At 36.8% G+C, this 18,379-nt stretch overlaps 1 protein-coding gene across 4 annotated transcripts in view; it reads right to left on the bottom strand.

Moving 5' to 3' along the window:
* Positions 1-18,379, bottom strand: part of PPM1L (protein phosphatase, Mg2+/Mn2+ dependent 1L) — a 301,260-nt gene that overhangs the window by 138,968 nt on the left and 143,913 nt on the right. The window contains exon 1 of one of the 4 annotated variants that reach the window (XM_045386695.3): positions 4,463-4,684. The exons of the other annotated variants lie outside the window; for them this stretch is intronic. Within the exon in view, the coding sequence (XP_045242630.1) occupies positions 4,463-4,645 (183 nt within the window). The 5' untranslated portion in view covers positions 4,646-4,684. Of the gene's footprint in view, positions 1-4,462; positions 4,685-18,379 lie in introns of those variants that run through there. 4 annotated transcript variants of the gene reach the window in all.

The raw sequence follows: 18,379 nt of genomic DNA, 5'->3' as shown, positions 1-18,379 counted from the left end.
TAAGGGTTTGCTCTCCCAATACAGAATCCTATTAACAGAAGGCAGGTCCATGGTTGTATAGAGAGTACATACCCTGGCAGAGGCTTTACTCTGTGGATGCCACGATTTATTCCTCTGTGATTAACAGGCAGTTAGATGTGATAATATACGGGGAAGCCCTTTGAAATGCAACACCAACAGATATAAAAGATTATTTCCTAACCTATAGCAGGTGGGAGGCATGAATTTGCTCAGAGATGGCAAAGAGATCCCTGTTTGTATTTGCCTCAAGTACAGCTTCAGGAAAAGCTCACAGAAAGGTTTTCCCTGGGCCCACGATGGAGCTTGCAGATTACATACCCTAGATGATCTCTAAATTACCATTCAGCTTTCAGGTACGATTCTAACCTCATCAAAACCACACATTTTATGGCTTTGCACACACCATTATCCACATTATTCAGGTCTTCCCAAGCCTTTCAAATCCTAACTCTCCTTTCTCACTACTTCTAATGTAACACAGATTAATCTCACAAATTGAGAAGCCTTTTCTACCAGCTTCTCTGTTTTCCCTCTTGAATGCAGAGATACAAACTAATCTCAGGGTTCAACACTCCTCCTCCATCACTCCGAGCAGCAGAAGAATTAGCATTAGTATGGAATCAATGCCAAATGGTCCACGTGTTAGGACGTGGGACAGTTAAAGTTGTTAGGTCCACTCTGTGTGCTCCTTTTGGATTCCTCTATTTGAATCACTAGAAGTTACTGGTCCTCCTTTGAATTGCCTCTTCCCATATGTGAAAAGGTTGTGTCTTGCTTGGCAGGACTCCTGTCTTGTGAGGGCCTAGGCTAGAAGGCAATGCTAGTATACTCTCTTTTTCTCCCCCTGGGGTTTATTTTTCTCATTGCATAGGAATGGCAAGAATCCAAGAAAAAAAATTAGCCCTTAGTAAAAGGGGCCCAGGCAGACTTCTTTTAGTCTAAGTCATAGACCAGAAGGATAAAGCGAATACCCACTCACAAGTGGTTGAAGCCAACCCACCAGACCTCTAGCTTCCATGGAAGGCTCTGGGGTCAAAGCCCAGCACAAGGAGGAAGGTGCATTTGCTAAGAAGGTCTGCTCTGCAGAACCTATGGCAGTGCTACATAGCTATGGTTGAGGTTTGGTGACCTGTCTGGCTACCCCTCAAAATCTCCATCAGAGATACATAACATACAACCTCACCCTAAATCTCATTACTCTGACAGTGACATACACTTCTCCAAGAACACACTTAACATTAACCTTTATTCAGATTTCTTACTTCTATTTGGCCAAACATAAGAGATTCAAAGGATAAGACTGTTAATATCAAAATAGTACACTTGTGGTAGGAAAATGCCAATGAAAATCCCAGTTATTTATGAAGCTATGCATATCTCTGATACCCAAAGCACCACACATGAAAACTAACTCTTTCCTCATTACAGGTGACTGGATGCTAACCTATCTTGTTTGGTCAAGCTCTTTAATCTCCAAATGAGGTATAAAAGTACCATAATGTTAAAGTAATTTATACAGTAAGAGAAGTTCAAACTTCAGTTCCGGAATCCCCAAGTTCAAGAAATAGCTTGAATTTCCAAAAGAAATTGCTTACCATGGTGCATATCATCTTGATTACCCGTGGCAGCCTGCAACCAAGGTGCAACATTTAAAAATAGTTATTTCAATTTCTCTCAATAAACAAAAGCACAACTAAAAGAAACAATAAGAACTTATTTACCAAATATAATTATTAGGAAACCTTTTAAAGACATGTACACAAAAATAAATAAATTAGATTTAGGAAATAACTGGGTTTAAAATGGAAAAGAAAATAAAAGCCATGGAATTAAACTGAAAGCTTGAAAGTTTCAGGCTCTGGCCAGGCGCGGTAGCTCACGCCTGTAATCCCAACACTTTGGGAGGCCAAGGTGGGCTGATCACTTGAGGCCAGAAGTTCATTTGAGGCTGGCCAACATGGCAAAACCCCATCTCCACTAAAAATACAAAAATTAGCCAGGTGTGGTGGCGCATGCCTTATTCCCAGCTACTGGGGAAGCTGAGCATGACAATCACCTGAACCTAGGAGGCGAAGTTTGCAGTGAGCCAAGATTGCACCACTGCACTCCAGACTGGGTGACCAGTGAGACTCTGTCAAAAAGGGGAGGGGAAGGAAGGGGAAGGGGAAGGGAAAGGGAAAAGATAAAGAGAAGGGGAAGGGGAGGGAAAGAAAGTTTCAAGTTCTGAATATATTTCAAGATTGAGAAGTCATCATAGTAAGCATCATTGTTCTTCCGACATGCTTAAACAGAACAGCCAGGCCCTTCTTTCACTTGTGACTTCAAAGAGTAAATAGTTAATATTCATGACAAGATCTATCATGACAAAAAATAAATACTTCAGCCACAACCCCTTCCTTTCTCCCAGGATTAAGGGGTATTAACTAGGTCAGTACATCACCTTCACATTTTTCACAAACCCAGAGCTACTTCTACAAACTCTGAAGACTCCCTCAACCCACCCACATGGGCAGAATTTAAAGCTCCTGGGGGAAAAAGAAAGGACTAATTTACAAGTTGCTATAAACATAGTTCTTAATGTCGCATTGTTCTAAAATCTTCTAAAAACTCCCCAACTCCTTGGCTTCTATGACAACTGCGGTTCCCTGATTTTCCCCTTAGTTCTTTGATTTCTTCTTCTCAGTCTTTTTAAATGGACTTTTGTCCAACCTCTCTGTAGGCAGTTCTCTGTTTGGCCCTTTTTTCATGCTAAACTCCCTCCTTGAGAGAGGGCTTGCTTACTTTCACGGCTTTAAAAAGATAAAACTATCTTCAGGCTTATGTTTCCAGATTTCTATCCTGAACCCAGGCAACTCCTGAGCTCCAGACAAAATTTCCAGTGGATCAAAATGGACATCTACATTAGACCAGTGCTAATATCTCAAACGTAGTAAGTCTAAAATTGAATTTGTTAACTTTCTTCCAGAGCCAGCTCTTTCTTTTCCATTGTCTCTTAGGTAACAGCTTCACCTTCTACCAATTACTCCAAACAGAAATCAAGAAACCCCCATGTCTATCATCAGCACGTATGATGTTTTATACCTATGTTCTCCATTTCCTTTCCATGCCATGGCCTTCAGGCAAATCCTCTCCCTCCTTCATGCAAATTCCTCCTCACTCCTCCTACACTATCACCAAAAGCCTCTCTGCCCCATTCTCTTCCATCTTGAGCTGATCCCTTACCTTACTATTATTTATCTCCTCTTCACAAAAAAGTTTTTAAGGTCTATGTAGAAAATGTAAAATTATTAACAAAGCACTCAGGACCTTGACAATCTAGCCCTGTTTGTTCTCTCTTGGCAGCCTAATCTTCTACCATGTTTCTGAATACCCTTCACTCTTGCCACTGCTTGTATATGTTGTTCACCAAGGTTCGGCCTTGAACAATTCTTACCCCACCTTCATATTTGTATTTTTATTCAGTTGTGCCTTATTCATGCCATTCCCTGAGCTCAAAATGAATTCCCCCGTCCTCTACCATAATTGTATTCACCACTTAAGCTTTAGCTGAAACACTAGCCTCTCTGAAATCACTCTCTGCACTGCTATACTATTGCCTGTCCCTATAAGACAGTATTTATGGGACACTACTCATCATTACAGTTAGTTGTTTATGCACTTAAATACCCTACTTGGTGGTAAACTGTTCCAGAGCAAGGACTCTGTCTTGGTAATCACCATATGCCTATACTATTTATCTCTGTGTGTTCACATTAAGTGGACAGGCTTCCATAAATATTTGGTGAAAAAAATCTCATCAGTCATCTTTGCTTCTGTGTTACAGTATCTGTTTCTAAATGTAATATATACTTAAAAAAAAAAGAAAGTAGTAATAAGTAGACTACATACAGTCTCAAATTCTTTCAAGCAGACTTTTCCTCCAAGTTTATGAGTATTTATAAAACAAGGCTCCAAGAAACTGATAAACAACTATTCAGCAAAAATTATTTGTTTGTGTGAACAACACCGTATTTAGCTTTTATAGTTCCAAATGTAACGAAGATGCATATTCCTTCTTGGTAGGCCATTTTAAAGTCAAACTTCCACAATAAAAGCACTCTTACACCATGCATTTGATAATAAATAAACATAATATAAACATAGCCTACTACTTAAAAAAGAAAACCAACAACAAAGTCTCTTGAAGACTTGATTGTAACCATTATGGGGTCATTCGAGTAGAAAGACTAACAAAAACTCAAAACTTTTAAAGTTAGACAGTGGATACATTCAAACAGGCTAATATCCAAACACAGACAATACCACGAATTAAAAAAACTTCTTTCTTTGCTGAATATGCTCCTTTTGCCCCCTTCAGAATCATTCTCTCCCCTTCTCTTCTCTGCTACACTCTGCCCGGAGAGGCTGACCTGCATGGCCTGCATCAACGGGGCTCCCTTACCTTCTGGATCCTTGTAGGTTTGGCTAAGGGGAGACAAGAGATCAGAGGGTAGGAGGAGAGCAAAGCTGGGGTATTCATCTCCTTGGATTCTTCCCTGACAGACCACAAGCCGTGGCTGCATTCCTGCTCCAGCTGGGCATTCCCTCCGTCGTATGTGCAGCTCCTGCTAGTTTCCAGGAACATGATTCCCTCCTCTTGCCCTTACATGCTTGGGGTAGTGATAGTTTCCTACTGTTGCTAGCCCAGGAACACTTCATTATCCCTTTTTGATTATCTTTAACTCTGCCATGCTTTAGTATTAATTAAACATGGTGACAATACTTAAAAAGGAATTTGGCTAGAGAGTTTATGACAAAATCTCAGCAAAACACTTATATGCACAAGAGGGAAAACATTATATTGCCAAGAGAAATGAAGAAGTATACAGAAAATAAAAAATAAACTTGAGAGAAAAAGAAAAACATATGCAGATAAGTTTTTAAAAATAATTTTATGATAAATTCCTGAACATAAATTGCATAGTTATTCTTAGTTTTGGATATGATTTGTTTTAACTACTTTCAAAAAGCTAGGTACTTCAATGAACAGAAAATATGTAGACCAGAATTAATATTAATATTGATAAGAAAGTTTTCTTTAATCTTCATCCTAAACTATTTATTTCTCACTATATTTTTACAAAGCCCTGCTACTGTTCTACTCTTGTAGTCTGAGATATTATCTCGAACTTGTATTTCTACTGCCTTCCATATTCCATGCCTTCCATGTTCCATGGGAGCTCTGCTTTTGTTCCTTGTAAGTATGTATTATATTCTGCTTCTAAAACACATACACTGGTAAGCAACCCCTAAAATAGTCCCCAATAATCTGAGCCCCTGCTATTTATGTAATTGCTCCCTTGAATATGGGCTGGACCAAGTGACTCGCCTCTAACAAATAGAGGATGGACAAAATGATTATTCTGGAGTTACAAAAAGACTATGACTTCCATCTTAAGTACTCTATCTTGCTCTCACATTTGCTTGTTCTAAAGGAAACCAGCTGCCATGTTGTAAGCTGCCCTGTGGAAGCTTATGTGGCAAGGAACCAAGGGAGGCCCCCAGCCAACAAACAGTGAGGAATTCAGGCTCTCTGTCCAATATCCCACAAGGAATTAAATTCTGCCAACAACCACATGAGTGAGCTTGAAAGTGAATCCATCCTGTCAAGCATTCAGATGAGCATTCAGCCACAGCCACCACCCTGACTATAACTTCATCAGAGCTACTGAGTCAGAAGCACCAGGTAAATTGTGCCTGGGTTTTGTTTTGTTTGTTTGTTTGTTTGTTTTGTGAGACAAAGTCTCACTCCACTCTGTTCTCAGGCTGGAGTGCAGTGGCATGATCTTGGCTCACTGCAACCTCTGCCTCCCAGGTTCAAGCAATTCTCCTGCCTCAGCCTTCTAAGTAGCTGGGACTACAGGCATACGCCACCACACCGAGCTAATTTTTGTATTTTTAGTAGAGATGGGGTTTCACCATGTTGGCCAGGATGGTCTCCATCTCTTGACTTCGTGATCCACCTACCTTGGCTTCCCAAGGTGCTGGGATTACAGGCATGAGCCACCACACCTGGCCTGCCTGGGTTCTTAACCCACAAAAATTATTATACAAATGTTTGCTGTTTTAAGTTGCTAATTTTTAGGGTATGTTGTTATGCAGCAATAGATAACCTAATATACATACTGATCCAGACACCTCACCTTGTTTTTTAAAATGGACACTCCTACAGAAATACAATTTGTAGAATCTAATAGAAAAGCACCAAGGGAAAAATATAAAAATTTAAAGCATCAGAACACATGGTCTTTCCTAAAAAAAAAAAAATAATAATAATGTTAAGAAAGGGCAGGAAGTAGAAAGAAAACTAGCAAAAATTAGAAATTGTTCAATGAATAGAAGCCCAAAAGGAAACAATAGAAATGAAAGGCTAAAACCAACGAATAAAGGAAAACTAGGGCTAAGATTGTAAAAGGTTTAAATGAGCAATTAAAATGTAAAGCATTCAAATAAAAAGAAAAATAATCTTAGAAAAAATGATTTTTTTAAAAAAAAAGTTTTTAAAAAATGTTTTGTCTAGTTCTACTTTTCCCATCAAAAATCAAATGAGAATAGGGTCAACCAATACTAGAATTTTAAGAACAGAAAACTGTGTTAAACTAAGGAAGGGAAAGAAGTAATGAAAGATAACATAAAAATCTAGATATATTTCAATCTGCAGATTTTTATGACTTCCTTTTGGTATACTAAAATAAACTGCATATGTCTCTTGAAAATCACTTGTTACAATCGTTTAAAACAAAGCACTTGCAATGTATATAAATATGATTATGATTATGATTATGACTATTAAACAAAGATAGTCCTAGACCTAAAACTTACTGATTTAAATGCAAGCTTAACTTTAATGATGGGGGTGTCACCAAAAAACTAGTTAAATAAAATACATATCTCAGAACTATTAGATGGGCATTCAAAAGACTGGAAAGCTAATATTCTGAGCTTATCAATAAATCAGTGTCAACCTGTAAGACTATAATGTTCCAAGATGAACAGGCTTCAGGTTAGAGTATAATGAGAATATAATGAGAGTATATATAATAGAGTATAATGAGAATTACCATTGGCAGAATATGCTCTTTATAATTAGATAGTCATAACAAAGTAGGGCCACAATGGGAAGAACATTTATTCAGAAAGGCACTTTATATATTGGAACTGGTAGGGAAATGCAAAAATAAATTCCATATAATAAACATATAAGAGGTTAGATTAGCAAATCACACAGTCAAAACTACCCTTAATATTCCTTAGAAAAGTCATGGAAACAAAGAATGTAACATCGTTCAATGAGTCCAACTCAGCCAGTCCCTCCTCCAGTACTAGAGCAGATCTTTATTTTTCTGCTGTGAACCAAATGAATAAGTTGGATCGTATTTTACAAAATAATTTATCTTTCAACACCAAAATCACACCCAGCATGTCAAGAGGCTCACAACGTGAGACACACATGGCAACCAATATAACTGAGGAACAGCAGGTTCACATCTCACATCTCAGGCTGGATCCAGGAATAGCATAGGGAACCACTCATATCGTGAAACATAGATTCTCATATTGTGAAAGATAGTTTTTCTCTCTCTCTCTCTCTCTCCTTCCTTCACTCCCTCCCTCTCTTTCTCTCCCTCTCTTCCCCCATAATATAATGTGCATGTGATAATAAGACACCGCAATTGAACACGATAGAAGGTCTAGTTATAAGTGCAGCTATCAATAATATAGCACTGATACATTAAGAAGGCAAGTCAGTAAGAATTTGGCCCACTGGCTTGAGTTCATCCTCCCAATACAAGAGTCTACAGTCACACTCTTTACCATCTGTTCCTCTTCCACACTTGGGTTATACCAAGTACTCATCTACATGGGAGACAGACACATCAAGGGGCATAGAAACAACACTGCCCAAAAAGTCAAGAGAACTGGCTCTAGATCAGCTCTACCCTACACTAGTTGCATGAACACGAGCACGTTCCATAATTCTTCTAGGCCTCAGCTTTCTCTTTTTAGAAATACAGTATTCTAGATAGTCATGTGTCTAAGATAATTTTCAGCTCTGGATCATGGCTTTATTTCTCCCTACATCATGTTTTGAAGGGGTGTGTGTGTGTGTGTGTGTGTGTGTGTGTGTGTGTGTGTGTGTTTACTGGTTCTGTGATAAATCTCTTGTGAAGTGTTACAGCCTAATGCTTAAGAGCTTGGGCTCTGAAGTCTGGTAGACCTGGGTTCAAATCCCAGAGCTGTCATTTTCTAACTGTGACAATAGGCAAGATGCTAACCTCTCTGAGCTTCTGTTTTCCCTTCTAAAATAGGGACAATAATATTCCTTTTGGCAATAGGATTGCAAGGAAGATAAATCAGATAATATACATAAATCACCTAGTAAAATCTAGCACATTTTAAGCTCTAAATAAATGATGATGATGATGATGATGATGATGATGATGATGATGATGATGTTGTTACTGGATAAAAGTTTATTAAATGTCTGGCTAGGGTGAAGCTCCAGACCTTACTCTGTAAAGAAGAATAGGAAGCAAATGATTCCCAGGATATCAAAGCAATATCCTTGCTTCATTACTTCCTTATGCCAGTCTATAAAATTCCCTAAATCAAATTCTGTCCAAGGTATCATGTCGACTCTGCGTTTGACAGTCCAGGACAAGCTTCTGAAGTATGGACAGTGGTCTGCACTTACACAGAAACAGAAAATCTGTTTAAATGGAGATTATTTGCTTATATGAGAAAAAGTCCAGTAAGGCTATATGAGATTTTATCCTGCTCTAAAAATCACACCCTGTCTCGTATCAAATTAAAAATAAAGTTTAAAAGGTAGATTTAAAAGCAAGGGAAGAAAAAGAGGGGGAAATGTTTAGAATTTTATAATCTACTTAAAGAAATGTTAAGGAGCAGAACTTATACGCCACATAAGAGAGTTAATTAAAAACAAATTATTTGAAAAGGTATTGTTATTAAAAAAACATAATTATCATGTTTCTTTTGGTTAGCTTCTGTCATTCAAAGAGCAATTTAATCCCAAATCACAGAATCACTTCATTTTAGAAAATATAATTTAGTGCCTACTCAACATGAAAATGATGATAAAGACCTTAATGACAATCCACTTCCACTTCGTGAGTAGCAAATATATTTTCTCTTCCTATATGATTTTCTTAATAACATATTCATTTTCCTAGCTTACCTTATTGTAAGAACAGCATATAAATATATGTTAATCATTTATTTTATTGGTAAGGCTTCTAATCAACAGTAGGCTATCAAGAGTTAAGTTTTGGCCGGGCGCGGTGGCTCAAGCCTGTAATCCCAGCACTTTGGGAGGCCGAGGCGGGCGGATCACAAGGTCAGGAGATCGAGACCACAGTGAAACCCCGTCTCTACTAAAAATACAAAAAATTAGCCGGGCGCGGTGGCGGGCGCCTGTAGTCCCAGCTACTCAGGAGACTGAGGCAGGAGAATGGCGTGAACCCAGGAGGCGGAGCTTGCAGTGAGCCGAGATCGCGCCACTGCACTCCAGCCTGGGCAACAGCGTGAGACTCCGTCTCAAAAAAAAAAAAAAAAAAAAAAAGAGTTAAGTTTTTCGGGAGCCAAAAGTTGTATTTGGATTTTCTACTGCAGCGGGGTGAGCACCCCAACCCCCATGTTGTTCAGGGGTCCACTGTATATGCATTTCGTGCTTTAAAAAAAAAAAAAAAAAGGATTCACCTGGCTTACAAAATGCTTCAGCTGATGAGTTTTCCACTCATTTCAACTTCTGGGACATTCTGAGTTTTCACTGCCCCATCTTACCTGTTTGTTCTCAGTGGCATGTATTTCAGTACTTTTTTTGATCTACATGTACTGCTCTAAATCTCAACTAATTTTTTTTCTCTAAACACCAAGTTCTTGATTTTTTGTTAGCTTTCATTTCACCAAAGTTACTTGAAAATAAACCGTCTTTCAAAACAAAATATAGATGAAATCAAACATCTCAAAGCACTAATCTCAATTTGTCTTACTTGTTTGTTTGCTTTTAAGAGATGTGGTCTCGCTCTGCCACCTGGCTGGAGTACAGTGGCGCGGTAATAGTTCACTGCAGCCTTAAACTCCTGGGCTCAAGCGATCCTCCCACCTTGGCCTCACAAAGAGCTAGGATTACAGGTGGAAGCCACTGCATCTGATCCCTGTCTTAGCTCTCAGAAGGTAAGAGAGTGCTCAGTTTAAAAGTAACCACTAGAGGGTCTTGTTTTCCTAAACTCACCACAAGGCCCCCAAAATGTTTGCTTTGTCAGTATAGAATACCTAGAACTAAGAATAAACAGCAGTGAGATACAACAGTACAAACAACAAAATACATCTATTAAATTTTTAATAATTAAAAGAAAAAGGAAAAGAAAAATTAGCAAAAATCTTCCATGATTAATTTCTTCAAATTGTCACTTTATAGGAAAATCTGAATATGTATTGTTCCTGTGGATAGAGTTCTGAATCTAGAATTTGAAAACGTGATTCTTTTCTGACACTGCCTTCCTAGCAGTAGAATATTCATTTAAGTAGCTACTTTTTAACTTGAATGCTCATTTAAGTTCTTTATGCCTCAGTTTCCTTTGCAACCTCACCCAGATGTGGCAAAGATGAGACAGAGTAAAAAGATATGAAATATCCTCTTCCTATAGTAAGTTTATAAGAAAGACTTTCAAACAAAGCAAATAACAGAGAGGAATAGTGTAGACATGAAACATCAGGTTAAAGACCCTTTTCTATAGAAAAGAATCACCTGGAGAACAACTTTTATTTTTCCCTTTTGGTTGTTTATAGAAGATTCCATTTTTCACTTGGAAGATTTCTTAAACAAAGAGGTCCTCCCTCCCTGCCCAGTAGAATTGGCCTTTCTAACAAGTTCCCCAGTGTTGCTGATGTTGGTGCAGCTCTTTTCAGGAGACGACACTTTGAAAACACTGTTTCAGAATGCTGGATGGTATGCCATGTCCACTATCCAGTTATCCTCATACCCAGAAGGATTGGTTTAGAGTAGATAACCTATAATCCACACTATGTTCAGTTCTCCCAATCTCTAGCTTTCCTTCAGTTCACTTGGGATCATTAATTTTTTAATGCCCTAAAGATCTTTTCATTATAAAGTGAAAGATGGATCCTTTGATTATCTATCTTTCCTACAATTTCTAAGCAGAAAGTTTTGAGGTTTTGGTTTTATTGTTTTTTTTTGTTTTAATAAAGCTGATTATCTTTTTGCAGACCTTCTCTCATGCATTCCTATTAATTCAAAAGCTCACGAAAATCTATACATGGTACCTATCTTTCCTTTTTTGAATCTAGTAATGCCAAGTGCTATAGTAATTAAATACGAAGACATTTTGTAGAAAACAGGTAGCTTTCAAATTATTTTATACAAACTTGTGTATCTTGCTTAGGCTATACTATATCGAAGAAACTTAACTGCTCCCCTTCAATCACACATTTTTTTCTGATATAAAAGTAACAGACATTCAAATCAGAAAACTTAAGAAATACAGAAACATATACAGCAGTCAATCAAAACCAACCATAATCCCTCTGTCCAAAAATAGTTACTGTAAAGTTTTTGGTATATTTTCTTCCAGTCTTTTTCAATGCATATAAAGATTATACTAACTAATATTTTACAGTCACATCCCCTACCTAACAAATTGAAAGAACATCAAATATGCTTTTAAAAGTACTTAACAGATCCATAATATTTTATTATATGAATGAACCATAATTTAATGGCACATATTATCTAGAGCAACATCACAAAACCTACAGGGGAGTGGAGCTTTAGCCTTGGTTCACATAGAAAATTTATTTTACTTATGCATTGCTTCTGAAGAGAGACTTAGAAATACCTTTTTAAAACAACAAAGCTACCTGACCCATTATAATCATGGTAGAGGTTCATTCCCCTGCTTGACATCAACCAATGCTTATTCAGAGTAGTTTCATCCAAGACAATTTTTCTCTTCCCTTCAACTCAAGGCAAAAATGGAAACAAGGTCCTGCAGATTAGATGGATAATTGGATGGAAGAATGAATAGAAAGACAGAATTTTACCAATATAGGTATAAATATAAGTAAATACAATACAAAAGCATAAGTATATATTTTATAGTATTATATATCTATCCATAATTTCTAATACATTAAAATTTCCCTTTGACTTGTATCTTCCATTGGAATATAGATGCCTAGAGAGCAGGTGGTATAACTTATCCACCTTTATCCCTCCCCATTTCCCCCACATCCATGTGTGCACACACACATACCTAGCACAGTGCCTAGTATATAGTAGATCCTCAAGAGATGTTTATGGAGTAAAATAATAATAATTGAAGTAATAGAAAAATACCACCTTTAAAAATAACACCTACCATTTATTAAATATTCTGATGGTATATTTTATGCATAAACTTGGTAAGGCTATGGTGATCAGCTGTTTTGGTTAAACATTAGTCTAGATGTTGTTTTAAGGTATTTTGAGAATGTGATCAGTATCACAATCAGATGACCTTAAGTAAAAGTTACTACTTTCTATAATAAGGGTGAGTCTTACCCATCAGTTGGAGGCATTAACAGCAAAAACTGGGTTTTCCTAAGGAGGAAGGAATTCTTACTCAAGACTGGAACAAAGAAATCCCACTTGAATTTCCAGCCTGGTGGCCTGCCCCACAGAATTTGGATGTGCCAGCTCCCACAATCACATAAGCCAATTCCTTAAAATAAATCTCTTAATACACAACACACACACATACACACATGCACACACATACACACACACACACTATTGCTTCCATTTCTTTGGACAACCCTGACTGACACAGCTACTATGCCATACGTAACCTTGGGCAATGATTTCATATCACTGTCTCTACAACGGTCTAACAAGGTGTGTATTACTATCCATCTTTTTAAAGATATGTACCTTATCCAAGGTCCCACAAGTCAGTTTATAGGTAACAGGGCTGGGTTCAAACTTACCTGTTTCCAGAACCTGTGCCCTTTCTCTCTCTTCAGAGTAACTGAAATGTGATCTAAATCTTCTCAATTCTGTAGCTGCAGATTCCAGCATTCAGTGTTAGTCGAGCTAGATGAACATCTTAATGGGTGTATGTATGGGGGGACAGGGTAGAAAGGCATGTCCGCAACTAACAAAGCAGATGTAAAAAGACGTTTTTGTCTAATGGTTGAATCTAAAAATTTTGGAAGGAAAACTAAATACATAGGAAATTAATAAGACTGTTTTTGAAAAGAAACAGTCATTTTTATGACATGCTAACTCCATATTCAGAAGGATCACAAAACATTCAAAAGAAATGACTGAGACACTCAGTATCATAGGACTGTTTGAGTGGGAAGTGGGTCCAGAAATCCAGTCGATGTAGAAAAACCCTGGCCTTGTTCTGACAATAACAACAAAAATGAAAAAGTAAAATAGGTTCATAAATAAGCACAGCTCATATCTTTGTTAAAACAATACCTTTTAAGCTCTCTTGTAAACCATTTCCCTACAGTCTACAGAATGTGAAGAAAAATGTTATCTTGATAACATCTCTGCAAAGCCGCCTGCCCATTTCTTCTGCACCTGTGTTCCTTACTCTGAATTTTCTATGAGAGTAACAGGGAATGACCTAAGACGATTTCTAAATGTGAAACAAGAGGATTGAGTTCCTTTAGATGAAAATGAATTTTACTCTACTCTTTAGAGATACCAGTGTGCCCACCATTTCCAATGACTATGTTTCTGCTATATATTCATAGCAGCAGTTTCCCAATTTTAAGGCTGTGGAACTATTACAAGAGGCTCTGAAAATTCATATGTAGAAGTGAGCATTGTAATCAGACTTAATAAATTAAAACACACATACACACACACAAACAGAAAAATGCTTAATTTTTCAAATGGATAGGTATGGTTGTGAATGAACAAAGCCAAGCACATTTTATGCATTTCTATTTTAAAGATTCAGAATTGGCCCTACACATTTACCTCCCTTCCTTCTCAAAAGTCCTATGGAAATAACAAAAATAATTAGAAAAAGAAATATAGCATTGAAAAATTAGGAAACCATCAATCAGAAATTTTAAAGGATTTTTTGACAAAATGAACAAATGAGATCAACTTATGCAAAAACAGATAATGCAAAGCTGCCTGGCCCCCAAAACTAACACAGAAGAGATTTTTCATGCCCTATGAGGAAAGATAAACAATTTTTCCCAAAAGTTTCTCAATAATTGGTCTGAATTCTAAGAAAAAAGAATTAGGAGGTAAAATACTAGACCCAAACACGACAAAAGACATTTTTCCTTTCCCCACAGACACCAACAAATGTGTACCAAGGAGCTACATCATATGAGACATATTCAAGCACTTGAGATATGGTGACCTAGGCGCAGGGTCCTGAAGTAAGTGGGGGAGGAAGTCATGTAGAAATCTGGGGGAAAGCATTCAGATAGAAGAAAGAGCATGGGCAAAGACATTTAAATAAACACTTGCTGTGAAGGAAGAATAGCAAGTAGACCAATATGACTGGTGAGGAGGAGAATTGTAGGGGAAGATGAGTTTATAGTGTGAGGTCGATGCAGATCCTGTAGGCCATTATAAAAATGTAAACCTTTGAAGAAATGGATGTTTACTGGCTGCTGTGTTGGAGAATGGGGTGTAGAGGGTCAAAGATGGAAGTAGAGAAACCAACTAGGAGGCTACATAATAATAGCAATAGATGGATAATAATATTTAGGAAAGTTCAGGTTTGGGTGGGGAGACCAGGACTTCATTTTGGAGTATGTTAAGTCTCAGATATAAAGTATACAATGGGAAACATGCAGTCACAGGAGAGGTCTGAGCTAAAGATGTAAACTTTGGATTTATACAGATGACATACAAAGCCACAAACCTAGATGGAATCACCTAGGGAATACAAGGAGATGGAAGAAAAGAGAGTTGAGGAATGAGCCCTAGGATAGCCTAACATTAAGAAACTGGGGAGATGAATAAAAGCAAGCCAAGAAACAGTGTCCATTGAGCTAAAACAACCAAAAGAAACTGGTATCTTAAAAGCCAAATGAAGACAAGAAAGCAATCATTTGCCAGGTGCTACTGAGAGCTCAAGTAAGGTGAGGACAAAGAACTATCATTTAGATTTAGCAATATGGAGGTCTCTGATGATATGGTATCATCATACTGTTCACCCGTTTACACTTTCTGGAAAAATTACTTGCAATATTGTGGTGAAATGAGAAATTAACTCATACAAAAACTCAAGAAAGGAGTGTATAGCAGGCATGAAATGGTAGTGAACAACGAACTCAGTAAAATTCAAAGTTAAATACATGTAATTACTATAATGTGGCTATAAAGTTTCATATCATAGTTAAGAAAATATTTTTAAGAGACAAAACATACAAGTAAAGTACACCTATATAGATAATGATGTGGAAATAAAATCTCATATTATTTCCATAAAACCTATGAAGCACTGAAGGAAGGGGAAGAAAAAAGGATAAATCAAAGCATATTAAATATGTTTTCCTGTTCGGTTGGAGCTTATGGATATTTTCATTTCTAATATTAATAAACTATGTAGGTGTTTATTAAAAGGCTGCTGATGTAGGAAAGAAAATATAGTTTTAAAGCATTTTTAAAAAATCAATAAAGTCAAAGAAAGAAAAGGAGGTTAAAAGAAAACAAACCAAAAAAGCATCAGAAAACACAAAATAAAATGGCAGGAATAAAATCAATCATATGAGCAATCAAAATAAATGTCTGTTGGTAAAACTGTTTAAAAGACCATCTGATGGAGTAAAAACCTGTTAATATAAAAGACAACTCTAAAGAAATATGTGGGCAACAATTGATCTGTTATAGAAACAGAATTTGCTATGGCAATATTCATAACAGAGTGAATTTAAAGCAAAAAAATACAGCAAAGACAGATATTTTATATTGATAACAGGTATAATCCAAGAAGACATAATAATCACAAAGTTATATATACCAAAACACACATCATCAATTACATGAAGTAAACACCAAGAATATGAGAAAAAGTCTTTGAACCCAAAATTCAAGTGGGAGATTCTTATCTGAGAATTTGTTATCTCAGACAATGAAAAAAGGTGTGAAGATTCAAATAATTTAATAAACAAGTTTCTACCTTCTCACTCTTTAGAAAATTCATCTACATTTAAATATTCATTTCAAATATCCATGAAACATTTATAAAAATCAGTCATTTCACAAGCCATGTAGAAACCCTTAATAAATTCATGAACTATTGATTCAGTTATCTTCTCCAACCCAAAGGCAGTACTAATAAAAATAACTTACTAAATAACAAAAAAACTAACGAAGATTCTGACAACTATTAAATAAGACATGAACCAATGAGAAAATCAAAACTAAAGTTACCAGTTATTTGAAATTAACAACAAAAACACTATACATCCAAATCTAAGTGAAGTGACCAAAGCTGTACTCAAGGGGAAAACAGTTCCTCTGCCTGAAATGTGTTTTATTTCATTCTTTGTATTTTAAAATCCAATTCATTGGCAAAATCATTCTGTGCCTTCTATTTGGAATTAATCTTCTCTACCTCTGTACTTCCCCAGCATCTTTTCAAAATCACTTCATTTCACATTTATTCTGCTTGGCTTTTCAGACACTTGAGTCCATGTCCATCTCAACCCAGTAGACTTTTCAGCTATCAGAGTGTACAGGCCCTGCTTTAACACTTCTGTATCAACTCAGGGCACAGCACTGTTAAAGTCACTGTTCTCTAATGGTAAGAGCATAGGTTTAAAAGATCAGTTAGATCTCAGTTAGAATTCTAGCCCTGCCATTTTCTAGCTGTATGATCTGGGGCAAGCTGCTGAATCCTCCATCCCTCCTTTTACATTAGTGGGGCTACTATCATCTATTTGGTAAGTTTACATAATAAAACACCAAGCACAGTATCTGGAACATAGCTAGACAAAGGGAATCTATTATGAACACTGGAACGTTAGATGGAGCAAAGAAAAAAACCTAAGACATAGGTGAGTAGTGGAAAGCCATGGATTTGGGAAGCAAACTGACCTAACGAATCCTGGTTCTGCTAGCTATTTGGCAATACTTATAATCTTGAGCAAGTTACTTAATGTCTCTGAGTCTCCTTCTCCACATCTGTAATTCTGTAATGTTGTTGTGAAGATTAGAAATTGGGAACATATAAAACATTGAGTAAGGAGCCTGACACACATTAAGTGTTCACAAGTGGTACCTACTATTGTCACTCACATTTCCCCAGTTATAGGTCTTCATGAATGTCTGCTGAATTGAATTAGAACTTTATCATCAGAATCTCACTTGGTTTACCTGGTCCCCTAGAGGGGCCAGAACTGACAGCAAGTTATCGACTTGGTAAAGCAAGTCCTCAAGAAGCCCCAACACGTGCCTGTGGTTTGGTGAGGTCAGAGTAATTGAGGCCTCACAATTAAAAAGCAATCTTACGTGAGGTTATCTTGTTGGATAACTTGTTAGGAATCTTTTTCATGAAGTTAAATCATTAAAATTTGACACCAGAGCAGTCTCTGAGAGAGCCCTAAGCAGGTCTCACTTCTCATTAATATAAATTAAATTCCTCAGGAGACGCTGAGAGTCTCCCCACCTGACAAACAGTGTTGACATTTATTCAATTTCCCTCTGACCTTTCTGGACTTAAGAAATACCTCCAAATAGTTATGAATAAGCTATTATTTTGGTTTTTACTTCACAACTATCTTTGAGAGTAAAGCCATTTTGTCTACTTTATTTTCCAGAATGACCCTTCATTTAACATGTCATCCTGCATTTTATGCTTAAGAACATATGAGGCTCTGCATGCCAAAAAAATAAATAAGTGTGAAGTGAATAACAATTATGGTGCATTATTCTTTACTGGAGGTCTTTTTTCCTCATTAAAGAAAGGTGATTTTTTTTTTCTTCCTTAAAAGTCAAAGTTAAAAATCTTTCATTTAGTTTCTCAAATACTAGGAGTGATATTAAGGGTATATGCCATATATTAAAATATCACTGTTACTCAATTTTGTTGGTACCAATGGATTTTGTTAAATTACAGAGTTGTAAAACGTGAAGGAAAAGAAAGGGTCTTGCTAAGTGAGTGACTGGGTAGAGGTGAGACACTAAGAATATTGTTATTAAAATATGCAAAAATGAATATTCACCAGGGATAGTTTAGACTGGAGCTTTTAGCTCTGCTATTTCCCTGCATCCAGCTGGCAGTCTATCTAATTATCACAGTGCCATTCTGGC

This window comes from Macaca fascicularis, chromosome 2, assembly GCF_037993035.2.
Source record: "Macaca fascicularis isolate 582-1 chromosome 2, T2T-MFA8v1.1".
Classification (NCBI taxonomy): Eukaryota; Metazoa; Chordata; class Mammalia; order Primates; family Cercopithecidae; genus Macaca; species Macaca fascicularis.
The sequence above is the reverse complement of the archived record's forward strand: the minus strand, read 5'-3'. Positions and strand labels throughout refer to the sequence as shown.